At 42.1% G+C, this 23,125-nt stretch overlaps 1 protein-coding gene across 1 annotated transcript in view; it reads right to left on the reverse strand.

The window, feature by feature from the left end:
- LOC117532145 (protein TANC1-like) overlaps positions 1-23,125 on the reverse strand; it is a 177,603-nt gene that overhangs the window by 87,076 nt on the left and 67,402 nt on the right. The window contains 1 exon segment of the mRNA XM_034195439.1: positions 7,545-7,672. Within this exon segment, the coding sequence (XP_034051330.1) occupies positions 7,545-7,672 (128 nt within the window).

The raw sequence follows: 23,125 nt of genomic DNA on the forward strand, positions 1-23,125 counted from the left end.
TATTCTTTCTAACTGTATAAAAATATTTTTTCAAATTAAGAAAGTTTGTGCATTACCAATGACTTCTGCTCCAATTTCTCATAACCATGCCTTTCCACCGTCTTCGCTAGATACAGTATTTAATTTGTGGAAACAAAAGGGAATCGCAACTATCAAAGATTTGTATATTGAGAAACACTTTGCCTCTTACAATCAGTTAAAAGACAAATATTCTCTCCCACCTTCTCACTTTTTCCGGTATTTGCAAATCAGGAACTTTGTTCGGCAAAATATTCCATAATTTGAGTCGCTCCCAGAGGAAAATCCAGTTTATAAATCCCTCCTGAGTCCTCCAGACTCAAGGAAACTGGTTACTGGTTTTGTAAATTTATTTACTGAGCAGCTGGATTACAATACCATTTCTATAAAGAATGCATGGGAAGAAGAGCTCGGCTTGCAGATGGAGAATGAAGTCTGGGAGGAGTGTCTTGCTAAGGTTCAATCCTGTTCAATAAATGCTAGACATCAATTAATTCAGTTTAAAGTACTGCACAGACTTCATTATTCAAAAACAAAATTGCACAAAATTTTTCCTACTACGTCACCTATGTGTGACCATTGTAAATTGGCAGAAGGCACACTGACCCACTTATTCTGGACTTGTCCCAAACTTAAAACATTCTGGTATGATATTTTTAATTGGTACTCAACAATTTATAAATGTTCATTAAGTCCAGACCCAAAAATTGCTCTATTTGGAAACTCCCCTTCTCTTTTACGCATGAGCTCCTCTGAACGGCATACTGTCACTTACGGGATGATAATTGCAAAAAAGGTTATTTTAACACTATGGAAAACAGACACAGTTCCTCTGTTTAAGATGTGGCTAACTGAAATCATTAATATTTTTTTCATATGGAGAAGATTCGGTATAATTTACAGAATAAAACTGACAGTTTTGACAAAATTTGGAAAACTTTTATTGATTATGTCTCACAATATAATGCCACATCTTAAATTTTTAGTTTGAATTCCACCACTCTTTTGTTTGTTTTGTATTGTACGAGTATTCTTTTTTCAGCTCTAAAAAGTGAAATGATGCAGTGCAACCTTTTATTTTGGTGAAAACCCTTATATAAGTGTTGTTTTGTCTCTTATATGAAAAAGTTCAATAAACATATTTGACAAAAAAACAAAACAAAACATAAGTTTGATGAACCCTTTAGTTTCTTCAGGCTTCAGGCATTACACTCTTAAAATTGGCAGTATTATTAAACATATTGTGATAAATATTGATATCACAATAAATGAAAAAATATGATTTTTTTTTTTTTTTTAGGTTAGACCTTGCTTTTAAATTGCCTTGGGGCAATTTATGTTTGATGCTGTATCAATAAATAGAATGGAATTACTTTGCCAGGTGGAGCATGTATAAGTGCAACAGCTTGAACATGGCTGCATATTACTATTGTCATATTAATTATCATTTGTGTTACCTGGGCAAGAAGGGCTTTTGTGTTTAGGCGTGTCGGAGTGAGACAAGAGAGTGAGCTCTGTCTCAATGACATGCTGTCAGACTCCGTAGTGCAAAGTGGTTGGACACAATTACAGGATTCAGTCGTGAGTTTAATGTCAGTTCGAGCAGGGTTGGGTACACAAAAAGGTTGGCTGTTACAAGCAAAAATATCCGAAGCATTATGCAGAGAAAAGGGCCCAAAAAACAGGCAGGAAGGACAACAACACAGGAAAGCAATCTCACAACCAAGTGAGGAAAAAGGTGCAACTAATAAAGAAGGAGTGATTAATGGAAATGGAGGACAGGTGTGGTGGAAGGATCTGGAATGGGGTGTGACAAGCAGGATGGAGGACAGGAGGGAAACACCCAACACCCCCAAATCCCCAACACATTTATTAACACATTATTATTAACACATATATAACAGCATTTACATGTAGTCATGTTAAAGATTTTGTACAATTCATGTTGACAATGCAGTGCTTTATCCAATTGTAAAGTGCAGCCTTGTGATTCTGTGATGACCCACCCACCCACCCCCGCCTGCACCCCAAAATATATTAAATATTTAACTTAATATTTAATTTATTTATTTAAAAAATTCTGGGTTATTTTCCCTCTTACATTTGTTACTTTAGGGCCATTTCACACATAACATGACTGAAGCTGACTCGCACATGAAGGAGGAATTGCATGCCATTTGTGAAAAATTAGAGCTGCCTCCAACGCCTTGTATACCTGTCACTACAACCATTCGTGCACACAAGCAACAGAAACACAGAGAGTGCCCTGTGAGAGCCATTCAATCCCTCTCGTGTCAGCCAAATTCCAGGTGACACACATGAACATCTAATACCACTCGCAGAGCACTTAGGAAATGTGTGGCCATTCGCACTGTTAGCACGAAAATAGTGAACAGGTGACCACTTTCAAGCTGGATGTAAAATTTGTCTAAGTGCCCCCATGACTGTGGGGTTGCCAAGTACACATGGCGTGCCAGAGTGTCGGCTCCCCCCCAACACGTGGCACGCGTGTGGTTCACGCACCTCTCATCTGATCACAGAGTGACACCTTGGTCTGTGCACTGAACGGACAGGGGCGTGGCTGGCTGCCAACAGCAGCAGCTGTTGACATCTCTGGTCTTGGATGTCACAGCTGCAGAACATGTACCATGGACAGGACCTTACAACTGTCCACCGTGACACACGTGTGTGCGCTTGCTGTCCTCACATGGAAATACATAAAAACATATATCGCTTTTGTGATGGGCTGGAGAGCGCGCACAGCACGCACAGTGAGAGGCTGTCCCAGTTGAAATGGACGGTCAGTTCATGTGGATATGCAGCAGACGATCTAAATGTCATGTCTGTCTGACAGGACATGCGTGTTGGGCCGGACACGTGTCTTGTGCTCGGTACGCCACAGGACTATATAACAAGCCAACAGTGTGACAAATACGCCACTTTCACTCATGTATCAGCCGAAATACACAGTAACAAAAGCCATTTGGTCAGTTATCACGGCGCTTTTTTATCTTTTTTAAAAAATACATTCATCTCCTTGTTGATTTTAGCCAGTTTATGCTCCTGTTATAAGACAGCGATTGTAGCACAGTGGTAAAGTTTCCATCTGGTAATCAGAGGTTTTGTAAACTGTAGGTTCGAATCCCATGAGTGGCATTTATTTTTTATTTAACCGTGGGGTTCTGTATTGCATCCCCTTTTATTTATTATTTATATCAACTCAGTGATTTTCACTAATTATACGACTGGTGTTGTATGGCTGGGGGGACCTGGCTGCCTTTTTGTTTCTGTCTTTTGTCCTGTCTTTTGTTTTTCCTTCCAGGTGGCTTGCATTTGGGACTGAGTGGCTGTGTAGCTGAGTTTATCAGGACCTCACCCTGATCACCTGAGGCTGATCACCTGCGGCTCGTCAGGACTCACAGCTGTGGTGCATCTACATGGATTGGAACATGGTGGCATTTAAGACTGGAGTACACAGTGTGTATTTGCCAGAGACTCCACCTTGTGACCAGACGGGTGAGATCGTCGTCTCGGGAGCCATCTCATCATCAGTGGATGCAGAGAACGTCCAGGTTTGATGCATGGTCTGTGAAAGAGGAGGGGGTGAGGTCTCACGCTCGTCAGCACACTTCCTGAGGTACGTTAGATTTTGTGACTAACATTTATACAGTCAGTAAATGTGGTGTCCCTCACACCTTATTATATTGAGCTGTATGTTGGTCGTGTAATCAGCTTCCTCTGCAGTGGAGTTTTGTGAACTGGGTGTTCCATGCCTGCAGGGTGGGAAGCTGATTAGTAATTAAGCCAGGAAGTGTTTGCTGTTTGTGCACCTTTGAGCGTTCTCTCTGTGTGTTGAGTGTGGACTCACATAATGATTCCTTTTTTCACAGACTCGGTTTGTCGCGGCCACCTGGGTGGTGTCGGCGGGGTCCTTGGGTCCGGGTTGGTTCTGGCTCCGGACCGTTGGCGCTGCTGGGAGCGCACCGCAAAACCACCACGCCAGACCGCGCACTTTTATATTTTTTCACAGCACTGTTATGTTCATTAAACCCTGTTATCCTTTGTACCGTGCTCTGCTTATTTTATACTGGGTCCTTCAAACGCTGGTCGGTTCTCCGGGCTGCGTCCGACACATAACAACTGGTATATTTTATTTTTCTCCACATCAGCGGCGTGATGTGGTGCAACATGTCCTACCTGCTCGCACTGTGTTCGTGCATGCCCCATTTCCATTCCCCATTTCATGTTTGGTTTGTGGATTTTCTTCTGGTTTCTGCATCTTTCGTGTTATGTGTGAAGGAGCCCTTAATCTAAGAGAATCTGTTTTTTTTTTTTCCAAATTTATAACTTTATACTCTCTGAGAATATAATATAACATACAAGGAGGAGGCGTTAAAGCGTTGGGCTTGAAACCAGAGGATCCTCAGTTCAATTCCCAGCCTGACCGGAAAATCACTAAGGGCCCTTGCGCAAGGTCCTTAATCCCCTAGTTGCTCCCCGTGTATAGTGGGCGCCTTGCATGGCAGTAGCCTCATATCGGGATGAATGTGAGGCACTGATGTGTAAAGCGCTTTGAGTGTCTGATGCAGATGGAAAAGCACTATATAAATGCAGTCCATTTAAGGACAAATCCTTGTATGTTTCTTTTCTTTGTCTTTCGGCTGTTCCCGTTAGGGGTCGCCACAACAGATCAATCATTTCCATCTCACGCTGTCCTCTTTATCTTCCTCTGTAACACCAACCACCTGCATGTCCTCCCTCAGCACATCCATAAACCTCCTCTTTGGCCTCCCTGTTCTCCGCCTGCCTAGTGGCTCCATCCTCAGCATCCTTCTCCCTATATACCCTGGGTCCCTCCTCTGCACATGTCCAAACCATCTCAATCTTGCCTCTCTGACTTTGTCTCCAAACCGTCCCACCTGAGCTGTCCCTCTGATATGTTCATTCCTAATCTTGTCCATTCTTGTCACTCCCAAAGAGAATCTCAACATCTTCAGCTCTGCCACCTCCAGCTCTGCCTCCTGTGTTTTTGTTAGTGCCGTCTGTAAGCCGTACAACATAGCTGGTCTCACTACTGTCTTGTAAACTTTCCCCTTCCCTCTTGCTGATATTCTTCGTTCACAAATCACTCCTGCCACCTTTCTCCACCTACTCCACCCTGCTTGCACTCTCTTCACCTCTCTATCACATGCTCCATTACTTTGAACAGTTGACCCCAAATATTTAAACTCATCTACTTTCACCACTTCTACTCCTTGTAACTGCATTATTCCACTGGGCTCCCTCCCATTCACACACATGTACTCAGTCTTGCTTCTACTGACTTTCATTCCCCTTCTCTCCAAAGCATATCTCCACCTCTCCAGACTAGACTCAACTTGCTCTCTACTCTCACTACAGATCACAATGTCATCTGCAAACATCACAGTCCATGGGGACTCCTGTCTGATCTCATCCATCAACCTCTGCATCACCACTGCAAACAAGAAAGGACTCAGAGCTGATCCTTGGTGTAGTCCCACCTCCACCTTGAATGAGTCTGTCATTCCGGCTGCGCATCTCACCGCTGTCACACTATTCTTGTACATGTCCTGCACTACCCTAACATATTTCTCTGCCACTCCAGACTTCCTCATACAATACCACATCTCTTCTCTTGGCACCCTATCATAAGCTTTTTCTAAGTCCACAAACACACAATGTAACTCTTTCTGGCCTTCTCTGTACTTCTCCAACAGTATTCTCATAGCAAACATTGCATCTGTAGTGCTCTTTCTCGGCATGAAACCATATTGCTGCTCACAGACCTTCACCTGTTTTCTAAGTCTAGCTTCTACCATCTTTCCCATAACTTCATTCCTTACTATTCAACTTCTTGTACAGCTTGCAATATGCCTTTTCCTTCACTTTTTGCCACTTCTCTTTTCACCTTACACCACATCTCCTTGTACTCCTGTCTACTTTCTTCATCTCTCCGACTATCCCAAAACTTTTTCGCCAACCTCTTTCTCCTTATGCTTTCCTGGACCTCTTCATTCCACCACCAAGTCTCCTTGTCTTCCTTCCACTGTCCAGATGTCATACCCAGTACTGTCTTAGCTGTCTCCCTCACCACATCTGCAGTAGTTTTCCAGTTGTCCAAAATTGCTTCCCCTCCAACCAGTGCTTCTCTCACCTGCTCGCTAAATTTCACAAAACAGTGTTCTTCCTTCAGCTTCCATGTGATCCTTTGTTGAGCGCTCACTCTCTTCTTCTTCTTTACCTCTAAAGTCATCCTACAAACAACATCCTATGCTGTCTAACAACACTCTCTCCTGCCACCACCTTACAGTCTCTGATTTCTTTTAGCTTGCATCTCCTATAAAGAATGTAGTCCACCTGTGTGCACCTTCCTCCACTCTTATATGTTACCCTGTGCTCCTCCCTTTTCTTAAAGTAGGTATTCACCACAGCCATTTCCATCCTTTTTACAAAATCAACTACCATCTGTCCTATCCCAATTCCTATCCTTGATACCATATTGACCCATTACTTCCTCATCACCTCTGTTCCCTTCACCAACATGCCCACTGAAGTCCACTCCTATCACCACTCTTTCATGCTTGGGCACACTCTCCGCCACCTCATCTAACACACTCCAGAAATCTTCTTTCTCCTTCATCTCACAACCTACCTGTGGGGCATATGCACTGATGATATTCATCATCACCCCTTCAATTTCAAACTTCACACTCATCACCCTGTCAGACACTCACTTGACCTCCAACACACTTTTAACATACTCTTCCTTTAAAATGACCCCAACACAATTTCTCTTCCTATCCTCACCATGGTACAACAACTTGTACCCACCGCCGATGCTCCTGCTCTTACTTCCCTTCCACTTGGTCTCTTGCACACACAATATGTCTACCTGTCAACAGTGTCAATCATCTTTACCATAAGCACTACTCATCGAGTGCTTCTTTTTTTCCTTAACTGAATTGTCTGTCACACTCATTATAATTTTATTTTTATTTAACATAACTGCATGCAGATTTTTTTCCCACTTGGTCCAGGTCATTTAAATACATATCAAACTTCACGGTGTCAGAAACAGATGTTTGGGAGGCATAAAAATCAATGTTGCAAGCTGTGACAGATGGTATAATAAGAGTCAGTTAAAGTAAGTGATTTTTCAATAGCAAGCATGTGTGTATGAATATTCTGATCATTTTTATTGCAAATGATTCTCTCATAACTAATGCTGCGTCATGTTTATAGATGGACCTCGGTAGTGTAATCAAGGGAAGAAATGGTGGGTCACAGATGAGCAGTGCATCCACAATTTCAAAAGGACACAGAACACATTTCTGCACAGCTGCCATCAATTGCAAGCAACTAACCAGTGACATCACAAGTATATAAATTCAGGTTTTGTGTGTGTGTATTTATTTATATATGAGAGAGAGAGAGAGAGAGAGAGAGAGAGAGAGAGAGAGAGAGAGAGAGCAAGGGAGAGAGAATATGTGCGTGTGTACGTCTACCTTAGCAGCCAGACAATTTTCAGCCTCCTCCCTGTGTGATGTGGTATCATTTGTCCCAGCAGCAGCACTGTGGTTGGCTTGGGAATCAGACGCCCGCTTGGAGGCTGCTTTTCCCAGCCCATCCCCACCTGAACAGATGACACAAAGCAACATGAAAAACAGAGCTGTCATTTACTCTGGCAAGATGAAGTCTCCCGGGTATGAATATGGCACAACAACAGTTAACAGCACCATTTTTGAAACCCTCACATCTAAATGCCATACTCTAATAAAACAGCAAACACCCTGACAACAAAGGTGTATATACTGCAATAATGCCATGGTATTCATTAATTTTCTATACCCACTTACTCTAATAATGGTCACAGGGGAGTTAGAGTCTATCCCAGCAGTGATTGGGTAAGAGGCAGGGTACACCCTGGACATGAGGGCAGTCTATAGCAGGGTCACGTACAGAGAAACAAACACATTTACACTCTCAGTCACATCTACAGTCAATTTAGAGTCACCAATCCACCTAACTTGTATGTCTTTGGGAGGAAGCCAAAGCACCCGGATGGAACCCGCACAAACACGAGGAGAACATGCAAACTCCACACACAAAGGACCTAGCTGTGAGGCAACAGTGCTTACCCACTAAGCCACCTTGCTGCCCTATTACTTCATTATTTTAGACAAGTATGGATTAAAACCTTGTGTCCAAATTTATTGTTATTCTAAATTTGGATTCCATCTTTCCCTTTGTGTATTTTATTTTGAAGTAAGTGATGAAAGCAGAGCTACAGCACTACTGCAAATGATATGTCTGTTTGTGATGAAATATTGATTTAATGATCAATTATTCTGGTACTAAATAGAAATTGTTGTGTGTGTGATAGTTGTGACAGTCACTGCTCTCATTCCAATGATTGATGCACAGAATGACAGTTGACAGGTGCCTTTGTATTCTTATTTAACTGGAAGGTTATTTGGCAGAGCAAATACCTATGCCAACATGCAACAGGCCCTTCAACCATGTTAACCTCAGCTCATATTCCAGTTCGTTGATCTTGGGTGGGTAGGGAGAGTTCCCATAGGATAAAAAAACTTTTTAACCTACCATCCCTGGTTCTCAACACCAGGCACCTAAGTGGCTCTACTCTACTCTTTTCTACTCTCCTATTTTACTCTTCCTTTTTAGATATTTAGATATACCTTTGTATAGTGGCATAGTTCCACCTTAGAATTGGAATATAATATATAAGATATACCTTACTGAATTTTCATATGCTTATTGTTTTTTTTTCAATGAGGTCCTTGCATTATATTCATGGGAACTTGGCAAAAAAGCTGGAATATGCCAGATCTCAGAATAGTGACAAATAAACCAAATAATACCCCGAGCTCCAACACAGTAGCTGCATGTATCGGCAAGAGCTCATTACATGCAAGCCTGTTGAATTGAAATACCCGAATTAAAAATTTATTAATTAAAAAAGTAACACAAAACAGCAGTCCAATTACCTTCGCTAAAAATCCTGGGCTGATATTACTTTTTTTCACACACATTTTCATGTGCCGTTGCATGAAATGCCGCTGAAATTCGTGCAGCAGTTTTGGAGCTGCGCTTACATGGTTGTTATCATGTGATGGATGCATTAAATACAATATTCAAAATATTTTACCTTGGAAATATGAGACTGCAATTATTTTCCTCCATGCACATCTTCATTCATTCATCAGTCAGTTGGGCCAGCAACATGCATGGACAGACAACAGTTCTCCAAGTGGCAGTAATTACAGCTTGTCTTGGTCTAGACTTCTCCATAAATACAGAAGTATTATGCAGAATCAGCAATAAATATGATCAACACCCTGGGTAACAGCTTGCAACAGCAGGTGAAACTCCAGGCTACGTTAAATGCATTTTGCAGTCTCAATGCTCCTCCTTTATGAAGTGTTACAGGCACACACATACATCCTTACTAGTCTTAACAGCAGCTACTTTGTCCTTCTCGTTGCCCTTATCTAATATTGGTAGTGTTGTCTTCATTCCTTGATTCTGTGGTGATCATATTATTGCTTGCTTGCCTCTACTGGTGGTTGGCTCTCACTGCGGTATTGTATCACTTCCTGTTCCGGAGCACAGCGGTGTTTTTCTGTATCTGTTAGCTGTTTAATCTGCGCAGTTAGATTGATCTAGTTATCTAGATTACGATTTGTAGTGTAATCTTTACGTGCCTTAACTAAAGCACTCCTTCTGCTGAATCACCTCTAAATTATTTACACATTATTCACTTTGCGTGTTTTTAGGAATCCGCTAGCTTAGCGTAGCTACTAGCTCTTAGCCGATTTAGCATGGCGGCTTCTCCTGTCTCTCCCGCACTTTTCTGCTCTGGGTGTGAAATGTTTAGTTATTCCTCGGCCTCCTTTAGCAGTAATGGTACTTGTAATAAGTGTAGCTTATTCGTAGCTTTGGAGGCCAGGCTGGGCGAATTGGAGACTCGGCTCCGCACAGTGGAAAATTCTACAGCTAGCCAGGCCCCTGTAGTCGGTGCGGACCAAGGTAGCTTAGCCGCCGTTAGTTACCCCCTGGCAGATCCCGAGCAGCCGGGAAAGCAGGCTGACTGGGTGACTGTGAGGAGGAAGCGTAGCCCTAAACAGAAGCCCCGTGTACACCGCCAACCCGTTCACATCTCTAACCGTTTTTCCCCACTCGACGACACACCTGCCGAGGATCAAACTCTGGTTATTGGCGACTCTGTTTTGCGAAATGTGAAGTTAGCGACACCAGCAACCATAGTCAATTGTCTTTCGGGGGCCAGAGCAGGCGACATTGAAGGAAATTTGAAACTGCTGGCTAAGGCTAAGCGTAAATTTGGTAAGATTGTAATTCACGTCGGCAGTAATGACACCCGGTTACGCCAATCGGAGGTCACTAAAATTAACATTAAATCGGTGTGTAACTTTGCAAAAACAATGTCGGACTCTGTAGTTTTCTCTGGGCCCCTCCCCAATCGGACCGGGAGTGACATGTTTAGCCGCATGTTCTCCTTGAATTGCTGGCTGTCTGAGTGGTGTCCAAAAAATGAGGTGGGCTTCATAGATAATTGGCAAAGCTTCTGGGGAAAACCTGGTCTTGTTAGGAGAGACGGCATCCATCCCACTTTGGATGGAGCAGCTCTCATTTCTAGAAATCTGGCCAATTTTCTTAAATCCTCCCAAACCGTGACTATCCAGGGTTGGGACCACGCAGCAGAGCTGTAGTCTTACACACCTCTCTGCAGCTTCTCTCCCCCTGCCATCCCCTCATTACCCCCATCCCTGTAGAGACGGTGCCTGCTCCCAGACTACCAATAACCAGCAAAATCTATTTAAGCATAAAAATTCAAAAAGAAAAAATAATATAGCACCTTCAACTGCACCACAGACTAAAACAGTTAAATGTGGTCTATTAAACATTAGGTCTCTCTCTTCTAAGTCCCTGTTGGTAAATGATATAATAATTGATCAACATATTGATTACTCTGCCTTACAGAAACCTGGTTACAGCAGGATGAATATGTTAGTTTAAATGAGTCAACACCCCCCCCGAGTCACACTAACTGTCAGAATGCTCGTAGCATGGGCCGGGGCGGAGGATTAGCAGCAATCTTCCATTCCAGCTTATTAATTAATCAAAAACCCAGACAGAGCTTTAATTCATTTGAAAGCTTGACTCTTAGTCTTGTCCATCCAAATTGGAAGTCCCAAAAACCAGTTTTATTTGTTATTATCTATCGTCCACCTGGTCGTTACTGTGAGTTTCTCTGTGAATTTTCAGACCTTTTGTCTGACTTAGTGCTTAGCTCAGATAAGATAATTATAGTGGGCGATTTAACATCCACACAGATGCTGAGAATGACAGCCTCAACACTGCATTTAATCTATTATTAGACTCTATTGGCTTTGCTCAAAAAGTAAATGAGTCCACCCACCACTTTAATCATATCTTAGATCTTGTTCTGACTTATGGTATGGAAATAGAAGACTTAACAGTATTCCCTGAAAACTCCCTTCTGTCTGATCATTTCTTAATAACATTTACATTTACTCTGATGGACTACCCAGCAGTGGGGAATAAGTTTCATTACACTAGAAGTCTTTCAGAAAGCGCTGTAACTAGGTTTAAGGATATGATTCCTTCTTTATGTTCTCTAATGCCATATACCAACACAGTGCAGAGTAGCTACCTAAACTCTGTAAGTGAGATAGAGTATCTCGTCAATAGTTTTACATCCTCATTGAAGACAACTTTGGATGCTGTAGCTCCTCTAAAAAAGAGAGCTTTAATCAGAAGTGCCTGACTCCGTGGTATAACTCACAAACTCGTAGCTTAAAGCAGATAACCCGTAAGTTGGAGAGGAAATGGCGTCTCACTAATTTAGAAGATCTTCACTTAGCCTGGAAAAAGAGTCTGTTGCTCTATAAAAAAAGCCCTCCGTAAAGCTAGGACATCTTTCTACTCATCACTAATTGAAGAAAATAAGAACCCCAGTTTTCTTTTCAGCACTGTAGCCAGGCTGACAAAGAGTCAGAGCTCTATTGAGCTGAGTATTCCATTAACTTTAACTAGTAATGACTTCATGACTTTCTTTGCTAACAAAATTTTAACTATTAGAGAAAAAATTACTCATAACAATCCCAGTGATGCCGGTATTTGGTTAGACTCTTTCTCTCCGATTGTTCTGTCTGAGTTATTTTCATTAGTTACTTCATCCAAACCATCAACATGTTTATTAAACAGCATTAGTGAAGGTTACAAATGATCTTCTTATGGCCTCGGACAGTGGACTCATCTCTGTGCTTGTTCTGTTAGACCTCAGTGCTGCTTTTGATACTGTTGACCATAAAATTTTATTACAGAGATTAGAGCATACCATAGGTATTAAAGGCACTGCGCTGCGGTGGTTTGAATCATATTTGTCTAATAGATTACAATTTGTTAATGTAAATGGGGAATCTTCTTCACAGACTAAAGTTAATTCTGGAGTTCCACAAGGTTCTGTGCTAGGACCAATTTTATTCACTTTATACATGCTTCCCTTAGGCAGTATTATTAGACGGTATTGCTTAAATTTTCATTGTTACGCAGATGATACCCAGCTTTATCTATCCATGAAGCCAGAGGACACACACCAATTAGCTAAACTGCAGGATTGTCTTACAGACATAAAGACATGGATGACCTCTAATTTCCTGCTTTTAAACTCAGATAAAACTGAAGTTATTGTACTTGGCCCCACAAATCTTAGAAACATGGTGTCTAACCAGATCCTTACTCTGGATGGCATTACCCTGACCTCTAGTAATACTGTGAGAAATCTTGGAGTCATTTTGATCAGGATATGTCATTCAAAGCGCATATTAAACAAATATGTAGGACTGCTTTTTTGCATTTACGCAATATCTCTAAAATCAGAAAGGTCTTGTCTCAGAGTGATGCTGAAAAACTAATTCATGCATTTATTTCCTCTAGGCTGGACTATTGTAATTCATTATTATCAGGTTGTCCTAAAAGTTCCCTAAAAAGCCTTCAGTTAATTCAAAATGCTGCAGCTAGAGTACTGACGGGACTAGAAGGAGAGAGCATATCTCACCCATATTGGCCTCTCTTCATTGGCTTCCTGTTAATTCTAGAATAGAATTTAAAATTCTTCTTCTTACTTATAAGGTTTTGAATAATCAGGTCCCATCTTATCTTAGGGACCTCGTAGTACCATATCACCCCAATAGAGCGCTTCGCTCTCAGACTGCAGGCTTACTTGTAGTTCCTAGGGTTTGTAAGAGTAGAATGGGAGGCAGAGCCTTCAGCTTTCAGGCTCCTCTCCTGTGGAACCAGCTCCCAATTCAGATCAGGGAGACAGACACCCTCTCTACTTTTAAGATTAGGCTTAAAACTTTCCTTTTTGCTAAAGCTTATAGTTAGGGCTGGATCAGGTGACCCTGAACCATCCCTTAGTTATGCTGCTATAGACGTAGACTGCTGGGGGGGTTCCCATGATGCACTGTTTCTTTCTCTTTTTGCTCTGTATGCACCACTCTGCATTTAATCATTAGTGATCGATCTCTGCTCCCTTCCACAGCATGTCTTTTTCCTGGTTATCTCCCTCAGCCCCAACCAGTCCCAGCAGAAGACTGCCCCTCCCTGAGCCTGGTTCTGCTGGAGGTTTCTTCCTGTTAAAAGGGAGTTTTTCCTTCCCACTGTTGCCAAGTGCTTGCTCACAGGGGGTCGTTTTGACCGTTGGGGTTTTACATAATTATTGTATGGCCTTGCCTTACAATATAAAGCGCCTTGGGGCAACTGTTTGTTGTGATTTGGCGCTATATAAAAAAAATTGATTGATTGATTGATTAAATATTCTTGATGAAACATGATACGGATGAGACGTTGCTGCTTTATATTATATTTGCCAGACATTCATCTATTTCTATGGAAGCATTTTTTGGCAGCTTTCTTTAGGTTGTGCTCTTGGCAGAGGTGGGAGTAAGTCACTGTGAAGTCATTCTCAAGTCATCCATCTGCAAGTCCCAAGTCAAGTCTCAAGTCAGCTAGCAAACAATTGGTGGTCATTACAACTTGAGACTTCACTTGGGACTTGCTGATTCATGACTTGAGAGTGACTTGATGGTGACTTACTCCCACTTCTGGCTCTTGGTACCCTTTCTGTAGGACTGGTGCAGAATTTAGAGACATGTTTGCAGTGAGGACGAGGCTGTTAAAAGCCCATTATCTGAGCACCTGACAACTACGAGGACAGGACAGGCCATTTTGGACAGGCTATTTTGGCTCAATCCTCTTGCGTACTACAATCTCACCTGCTTTGTGCGCCAGACGCTATATATAAAATAATTATTTTGTAGTGGATTAATCATTTTCTGTCAGTTTGGATGGTAATAGTAAATGGACTGCATTTATATAGCACTTTTCCATCTGCATACGCTCAAAGCACTTTACAAATAATGCCTCACATTCACCCCGATGTGGGGGTGCTGCCATACAAGGCGCTCACCACACACCGGGAGCATAGTGGATTAAAACCTTGTCCAAGGGCCCTTAGTGATTTTCCAGTCAGGCTGGGATTTCAACCGAGCCCAATGCCTTAACCACTAGACCATCACCTCTCCGATGTTGAAAACACCTGTAATCGCTTCTGGAATCACAGAGGACCATTTCATTTGGTGCTTTTTTCCCTCTCTCTGTCTCATGCGCTGAGGTGGAGAACATATTTGGAACAGATGTATTTTTTTTTGGGGGGGGGGGGGGGGGGATCCACACAAGTGCAGGTGTATATAATTAAAGCGGCCACCTCATTGTGGTGTCTTTTTTTGGTCACAGAGAGCTGGGTGAACGTGCACAACTGCTCTAGACTCTAGAACACAGGTGAACTGCAGCCTGGCACACAGATAGGCACACCGGCCGGACTGTGCAGGAGCGTCTTTTTTTGGACTGCGTTTAAAAAATGTGACAATACCTTGAATTGAAAACCTACACTTTAAAGGGACCAAGTGTGGGAGGGCTGGAGGTTTGGACCAAACCCATGCCTAAACGTGCACCAACATCATGTTACATGGTGCTACATGGATCATGTGGCTTGCCGTGGATCATATCCGGTGACACGAGCCATTCGAGGCTGGACAGGGCTCAAATGACAGGTCCGTTGGACCTCATTAGAGGCTGATACCCAGCACATGCAAAGTACTTAGAGGCAAATACAGGCTTCTTCATAATGGATATGTGATAGATTTAAACGTGGATCATTATTCAAATAATGACTGACAAATCCATACGTGGCTCATTATTCATGGCTTTATTATTTGGTGGGACCGAGGCTAGACTCTTCCTTGGCCTATGGTACACCACCAAATTTCATCAAAACCAATAAATAGGTTTTCAGTCATTTTTGTGACACGTAAAGAAACAAAACAATTTGTTTCCGCATAAACGTGACAACAAACAAACTGGTGAACAAAGCTTCTTTGGCAGAAGTAATCACAATAAAGGTGCATCCTTGTGACTAAAGATCAATGATCAGGATTAAAGTTCACTAAAGTGGATGTTGGAGGTCACCTGATTCACTCAAACTGAACTTTGCTACCTCTTCAATAATTATGGGATTTAATAAACATTTTCATACAACCCCTGGCAAAAATTATGGAATCACCGGCCTCGGAGGATGTTCATTCAGTTGTTTAATTTTGTAGAAAAAAAGCAGATCACAGACATGACATAAAACTAAAGTCATTTCAAATGGCAACTTTCTGGCTTTAAGAAACACTATAAGAAATCAAGAAAAAAAAATTGTGGCAGTCAGTAACGGTTACTTTTTTAGACCAAGCAGAGGGAAAAAAATATGGACTCACTCAACTCTGAGGAATAAATTATGGAATCACCCTGTAAATTTTCATCCCCTAAACTAACACCTGCGTCAAATCAGATCTGCTCGTTAGTCTGGATCTAAAAAGGAGTGATCACACCTTGGAGAGCTGTTGCACCAAGTAGACTGACATGAATATGGCTCCAACACGAGAGATGTCAATTGAAACAAAGGAGAGGATTATCAAACTCTTAAAAGAGGGTAAATCATCACACAATGTTGCAAAAGATGTTGGTTGTTCACAGTCAGCTGTGTCTAAACTCTGGACCAAATACAAACAACATGGGAAGGTTGTTAAAGGCAAACATACGGGTAGACCAAGGAAGACATCAAAGCGTCAAGACAGAAAACTTAAAGCAATATGTCTCAAAAATCGAAAATGCACAACAAAACAAATGAGGAATGAATGGGAGGAAACTGGAGTCAACGTCTGTGACCAAACTGTAAGAAACCGCTTAATGGAAATGGGATTTACATACAGAAAAGCTAAACGAAAGCCATCATTAACACCTAAACAGAAAAAACAAGGTTACAATGGGCTAAGGAAAAGCAATCGTGGACTGCGGATGACTGGATGAAAGTCATATTCAGTGATGAATCTCGAATCTGCATTGGGCAAGGTGATGATGCTGGAACTTTTGTTTGGTGCCGTTCCAATGAGATTTATAAAGATGACTGCCTGAAGAGAACATGTAAATTTCCACAGTCATTGATGATATGGGGCTGCATGTCAGGTAAAGTCACTGGGGAGATGGCTGTCATTACATCATCAATAAATGCAGAAGTTTACGATGATATTTTGGACACTTTTCTTATCCCATCAATTGAAAGGATGTTTGGGGATGATGAAATCATTTTTCAAGATGATAATGCATCTTGCCATAGAGCAAAAACTGTGAAAACATTCCTTGCAAAAAGACACATAGGGTCAATGTCATGGCCTGCAAATAGTCCGGATCTTAATCCAATTGAAAATCTTTGGTGGAAGTTGAAGAAAATGGTCCATGACAAGGCTCCAACCTGCAAAGCTGATCTGACAACAGCAATCAGAGAAAGTTGGAGCCAGATTGATGAAGAGTATTGTTTGTCACTCATTAAGTCCATGCCTCAGAGACTGCAAGCTGTTATAAAAGCCAGAGGTGGTGCAACAAAATACTAGTGATGTGTTGGAGCGTTCTTTTGTTTTCATGATTTCCATAATTTTTCCTCAGAATTGAGTGATTCCATATTTTTTTTTCCCTCTGCTTGGTCTAAAAAAGTAACTGTTACTGACTGCCACAATTTTTTTCCTGATTTCTTATAGTGTTTCTTAAAGCCAGAAAGTTGCCATTTGAAATGATTTTAGATTTGTGTCATGTCTGTGATCTGCTTTTTTTCTACAAAATTAAACAACGAATGAACATCCTCCGAGGCCGGTGATTCCATAATTTTTGCCAGGGGTGTATGACAGTGGTACCCAAAGTGGGGGGCACGGAGCCAATGCAGGAAGCTGGGCGGGGGGGGGCATAGTGCCAAGGCGAATTAATTTGGTTTGTTGCAAATAAACATCTTGTTGCCAGAGGCCTTTTCTGGTATCCTTCAGCTGCATTGCTTGTTATGACAGACGAAGCAACCAGGACACTCATTCACTCATCTTCAGCCGCTTACTGCAATTAAGGGTCACCGGGGCTGGAGCCTATGTTCCAGCAGTTATAGGGCGTGAGGTGGGTACACCCTCGCAGGGGCGCCAGTCTGTCGCAGGGCCACATATAGATAAACAAACACATTCACGCCCGCACGCAGACCTACAGACAATTTCAAGTTTCCAATCTAACCTGCATGTATGTCTTTAGATGTGGGAGGAAGCCGGAGCACCCGGAGGGAACCCACACAAAACATGGGAGAACATGTAATCTCCACACAGAAAGGTGGGAATCGTGGGATCAATCCCTTCAGAATTGATTCCATTACCTTCTTGTTGTGAGGCAACAATGTTAACCACTAATCCACTGTGCTGCTGCAACCGGAACAGTTAAAATATTTATTTATAATATTCTTCTTCTTTTTCTTTTGGCTATTCCCATTAGGGGTCGCCACAGCAGATCAATCGTTTCCATCTCACCCTGTCCTCTGTATCTTCCTCTTTTACACCAACCACCTGCATGTCCTCCCTCAGCACATCCATAAACCTCCTCTTTGGCCTCCCTCTTCTCCTGCCTGGTGGCTCCATCCTCAGCATCCTTCTCCCTATATATTCTGGGTCCTCCTCTGCACATGTCCAAACCATCTCAATCTCTCACCTCTCTGACTTTGTCTCCAAACCGTCCCACCTGAGCTGTCCCTCTGATACTGTATGTTCATTCCTAATCTTGTCCATTCTCGTCACTCCCAAAGAGAATATATTCTGGGTCCCTCCTCTGCACATGTCCAAACCATCTCAATCTCGCCTCTCTGACTTTGTCTCCAAACCGTCCCACCTGAGCTGTCCCTCTGATACTGTATGTTCATTCCTAATCTTGTCCATTCTCGTCACTCCCAAAGAGAATTTCAACATCTTCAGCTCTGCCTCCTGTCTTTTTGTTAGCGCCACCGTCTCTAAACCGTACAACATTGCTGGTCTCACTGCTGTCTTGTTAACTTTCCCCTTCACTCTTGCTGATATTCTTCGGTCACAAATCACTCCTGCCACCTTTCTCCACCCACTCCACCCGGCCTGCACTCTCTTCTTCACCTCTCTACCACACTCTCTTCTTCACCTCTCTACCACACTCTCCATTACTTGCTCCTACTGACTTTCATTCCCCTGCTCTCCAGAGCATATCTCCACCTCTCCAGACTAGACTCAACTTGCTCTCTACTCTCACTACAGATGACAATGTCATCTGCAAACATCATAGTCCATGGGGACTCCTGTCTGATCTCATCCGTCAACCTGTCCATCAGCATTGCAAACAAGAAAGGACTCAGAGCTGATCCTTGGTGTAATCCCACCTCCACCTTGAATGAGTCTGTCATTCCGACAGCGCATCTCACCGCTGTCACACTATTCTTGTACACGTGTTGCACTACCATAACATACTTCTCTGCTACTCCAGACTTCCTCATACAATAGCACAGCTCTTCTCTTGGCACCCTATCATAAGCTTTTTCTAAGTCCACAAACACACAATGTAACTCCTTCTGGCCTTCTCTGTACTTCTCCAACAGTATTCTCAGAGCAAACATTGCATCTGTAGTGCTCTTTCTCGGCATGAAACCATATTGCTGCTCACAGATCTTCAACTGTTTTCTAAGCCTAGCTTCTACTACTCTTTCCCATAACTTTGTGCTGTGGCTGATCAACTTTATGCCTCTGGAGTTACTGCAGCTCTGCACATCACCCTTGTTCTTGAAAATAGCAACCAGCACACTTCGTCTCCACTCCTCAGGCATCCTTTCACTTTCCAAGATTTTATTACAGTCTGGTTAGAAACTCCACTGCCATCTCTCCTAGACATTTCCATGCCTCCACTGGAATGTCATGTGGACTAACTGCCTTTCCACTCTTCATCCTTTTCATAGCAGCCCTCACTTCTTCCTTACTAATCTCTTGTACTTCCTGACTTACTCTCACCACATCATCCACCCTAATATCATGCTCATTTTCGTCATACATCAGCTCCTCAAAATATTCCCTCCACCTTCTCAACACACACTCCTCACTTGTCAGCACATTACCATGTGCATCTTTTACCACCCTAACCTGCTCCACATCCTTTCCAGCTCTGTCCCTTTGTCTGGCCAATCAGTACAAGTCCTTTTCGCCTTCTTTACTATTCAACTTCTTGTACAGCTTGCAATATGCCTTTTCCTTCACTTTTTGCCACTTCTCTTTTTGCCATACGCCGCATCTCCTCGTACTCCTGTCTACTTTCTTCATCTTCCGAAAATCCCAAAACTTTTTTCCAACCTCTTTCCTCCTTATGTTCCTGGACCTCTTCGTTCCAACCACCAAGTCTCGTCTTCCTTCCACTGTCCAGATGTCACACCCAATACTGAACTCGCTGTCTCCCTCACCACATCTGCAGTACTTTTCCAGTTGTCCAAAATTGCTTTCCCTCCATCCATGCTCCTCTCACCTACTCGCTAAATTTCAGCAGAACAGTCTTCCTCCTTCAGCTTCCACCATCTGATCCTTTGTTGAGCTCTCACTCTCTTCTTCTTCTTTACCTCTAAAGTCATCCTACAACCATCCTATGCTGCCTAACAACACTCTCTCCTGCCACCACCTTACAGTCTCTGATTTTAGCATGCATCTCCTATAAAGAATGTAGTCCACCTGTGTGCACCTTCCTCCACTCTTCAATCAATCAATCAAGTTTTATTTCTATAGCACTTTACAACAGTTTTCACTGAACCAAAGTGCTTTCTAATAGCACCAACTAAAGAAAAAATAAAAAGAACAGCATGAAAAACACACATAAAAGCATAGTAAGAGCATCCAAAGAGAATAAAAACAGACGAAAAAGTGTCAAAGCAATTATGTGCAAAAAGCTGCCCTGAACAAGTACGTTTTTAACTCTTATATGTTACCCTGTGCTCCTCCCTTTTCTTAAAGTAGGTATTCACCACAGCCATTTCCATCCTTTTTGCAAAATCAACTACCATCTGTCCTTCCACATTCCTATCCTTGATACCATATCTACCCATTATTTCCTCATCACCTCTGTTCCCTTCACCAACATACCCACTGAAGTCCGCTCTTATCACCACTCATTCATGCTTGGGCACACTCTCCACCACCTCATCTAACACACTCCAGAAATCTTCTTTCTCCTTCATCTCACAACCTACTTGAGGGGCATATGCACTGATAATATTCATCATCACCCCTTCAATTTCCAACTTCACACTCATCACCCTGTCAGACACTCACTTAACCTCCAACTTTTTAACATACTCTTCCTTTGTGGAAACATTCTCCTCCTCTTCTTTGTCTTTGGCCAGCAGTAGCCCAATTTCCACTAGCACCCTGTTGGGCAACAGCACCAGTGGCGGATGTTGTTAACCCGGGCCTCGACCAAGCCGGTACCGAAATTTCAATTCTTAGTCTTCATAGTTGGGTTGGATTGTTTTACGCCGGATGCCCTTCCTCACGCAACCCTCCTCATTTTTACTGGCTGCACACCCCATGTGGCTGAGTTATTTATTTATAATATTACATATAATATTTATATATTAAATAATATTTTATTGTTATACAGTTTTGGGTAAGCTTTAGCAGCTTCAGAAGTATCTGGCAACAATGATGATCATGCTTTACCAATAGTACCAGAACATGGAAAAGTTCATCTTGCAGCAGGACAATGACCCTAAGCACACAGCCAATGTATCAAAGAAGTGGCTTGAGGACAACTCTGTGAATGTTCTTGAGTGGCCGAACCAGAGTCCAGACCGGAATCGAATTGAATATTTCCGGAAAGATCTGAAAATGGCTGTGCACCAACGCTCCCCATCCAACCTGATGGAGCTTGAGAGGTGCTGCAAAAATGAATGGGCTACACTGCCCAGAGACAAGTGCGCCAAGCTTGTGGCATCATATTGAAGAAGTATTGAGCAAAGGGTGTGAATACTTACGTACATGTGATTTCTTAATTTTATTGTTAATACATTTGGAAACATTAAAAATATATATATTTTCACATTGTTATTATGGGTTTTGTAAGTAGTATTTTGAGGGGAAAAATTAATTTGCTCCATTTTGGAATAAGGGTGGAAAATGTGAAGCGCTGTAAATACTCTCTGGATGCCATCAACCATCAACATGTCTATTAGACCCCATTCCTACCAGGCTGCTCAAGGAAGCCCTACCATTAATTAATGCTTTGATCTTAAATATGATCAATCTATCTTATTAGTTGGCTATGTACCACAGGCTTTTAAGGTGGCAGTAATTAAACCATTACTTAAAAAGTCATCACTTGACCCAGCTATCTTAGCTAATTATAGGCCAATCTCCAACCTTCCTTTTCTCTCAAAAATTCTTGAAAGGGTAGTTGTAAAACAGCTAACTGATCATCTGCAGAGGAATGGTCTATTTGAAGAGTTTCAGTCAGGTTTTAGATTCATCATAGTACAGAAACAGCATTAGTGAAGGTTACAAATGATCTTCTTATGGCCTCAGACAGTGGACTCATCTCTGTGCTTGTTCTGTTAGACATCAGTGCTGCTTTTGATACTGTTGACCATAAAATTTTATTATAGAGATTAGAGCATGCCATAGGTATTAAAGGCACTGCACTGCGGTGGTTTGAATCATATTTATCTAATAGATTACAATTTGTTCATGTAAATGGGGAATCTTCTTCACAGACTAAGGTTAATTATGGAGTTCCACAAGGTTCTGTGCTAGGACCAATTTTATTCACTTTATACATGCTTCCCTTAGGCAGTATTATTAGACAGCATTGCTTAAATTTTCATTGTTACGCAGATGATACCCAGCTTTATCTATCCATGAAGCCAGAGGACACACACCAATTAGCTATACTGCAGGATTGTCTTACAGACATAAAGACATGGATGACCTCTAATTTCCTGCTTTTAAACTCAGATAAAACTGAAGTTATTGTACTTGGCCCCACAAATCTTAGAAACATGGTGTCTAACCAGATCCTTACTCTGGATGGCATTACCCTGACCTCTGAGAAATCTTGGAGTCATTTTTGATCAGGATATGTCATTCAATGCGGATATTAAACAAATATGTAGGACTGCTTTTTTGCATTTGCGCAATATCTCTAAAATTAGAAAGGTCTTGTCTCAGAGTGATGCTGAAAAACTAATTCATGCATTTATTTCCTCTAGGCTGGACTATTGTAATTCATTATTATCAGGTTGTCCTAAAAGTTCCCTGCTAGAGTACTGACAGGGACTAGAAGGAGAGAGCATATCTCACCCATATCGGCCTCTCTTCATTGGCTTCCTGTTAATTCTAGAACAGAATTTAAAATTCTTCTTCTTACTTATAAGGTTTTGAATAATCAGGTCCCATCTTATCTTATGGACCTCATAGTACCATATCACTCCAATAGAGCGCTTCGCTCTCAGACTGCAGGCTTACTTGTAGTTCCTAGGGTTTGTAAGAGTAGAATGGGAGGCAGAGCCTTCAGCTTTCAGGCTCCTCTCCTCTGGAACCAGCTCCCAATTCGGATCAGGGAGACAGAC

The sequence above is a fragment of the Thalassophryne amazonica genome, chromosome 2, assembly GCF_902500255.1.
Source record: "Thalassophryne amazonica chromosome 2, fThaAma1.1, whole genome shotgun sequence".
NCBI classification, from domain to species: domain Eukaryota; kingdom Metazoa; phylum Chordata; class Actinopteri; order Batrachoidiformes; family Batrachoididae; genus Thalassophryne; species Thalassophryne amazonica.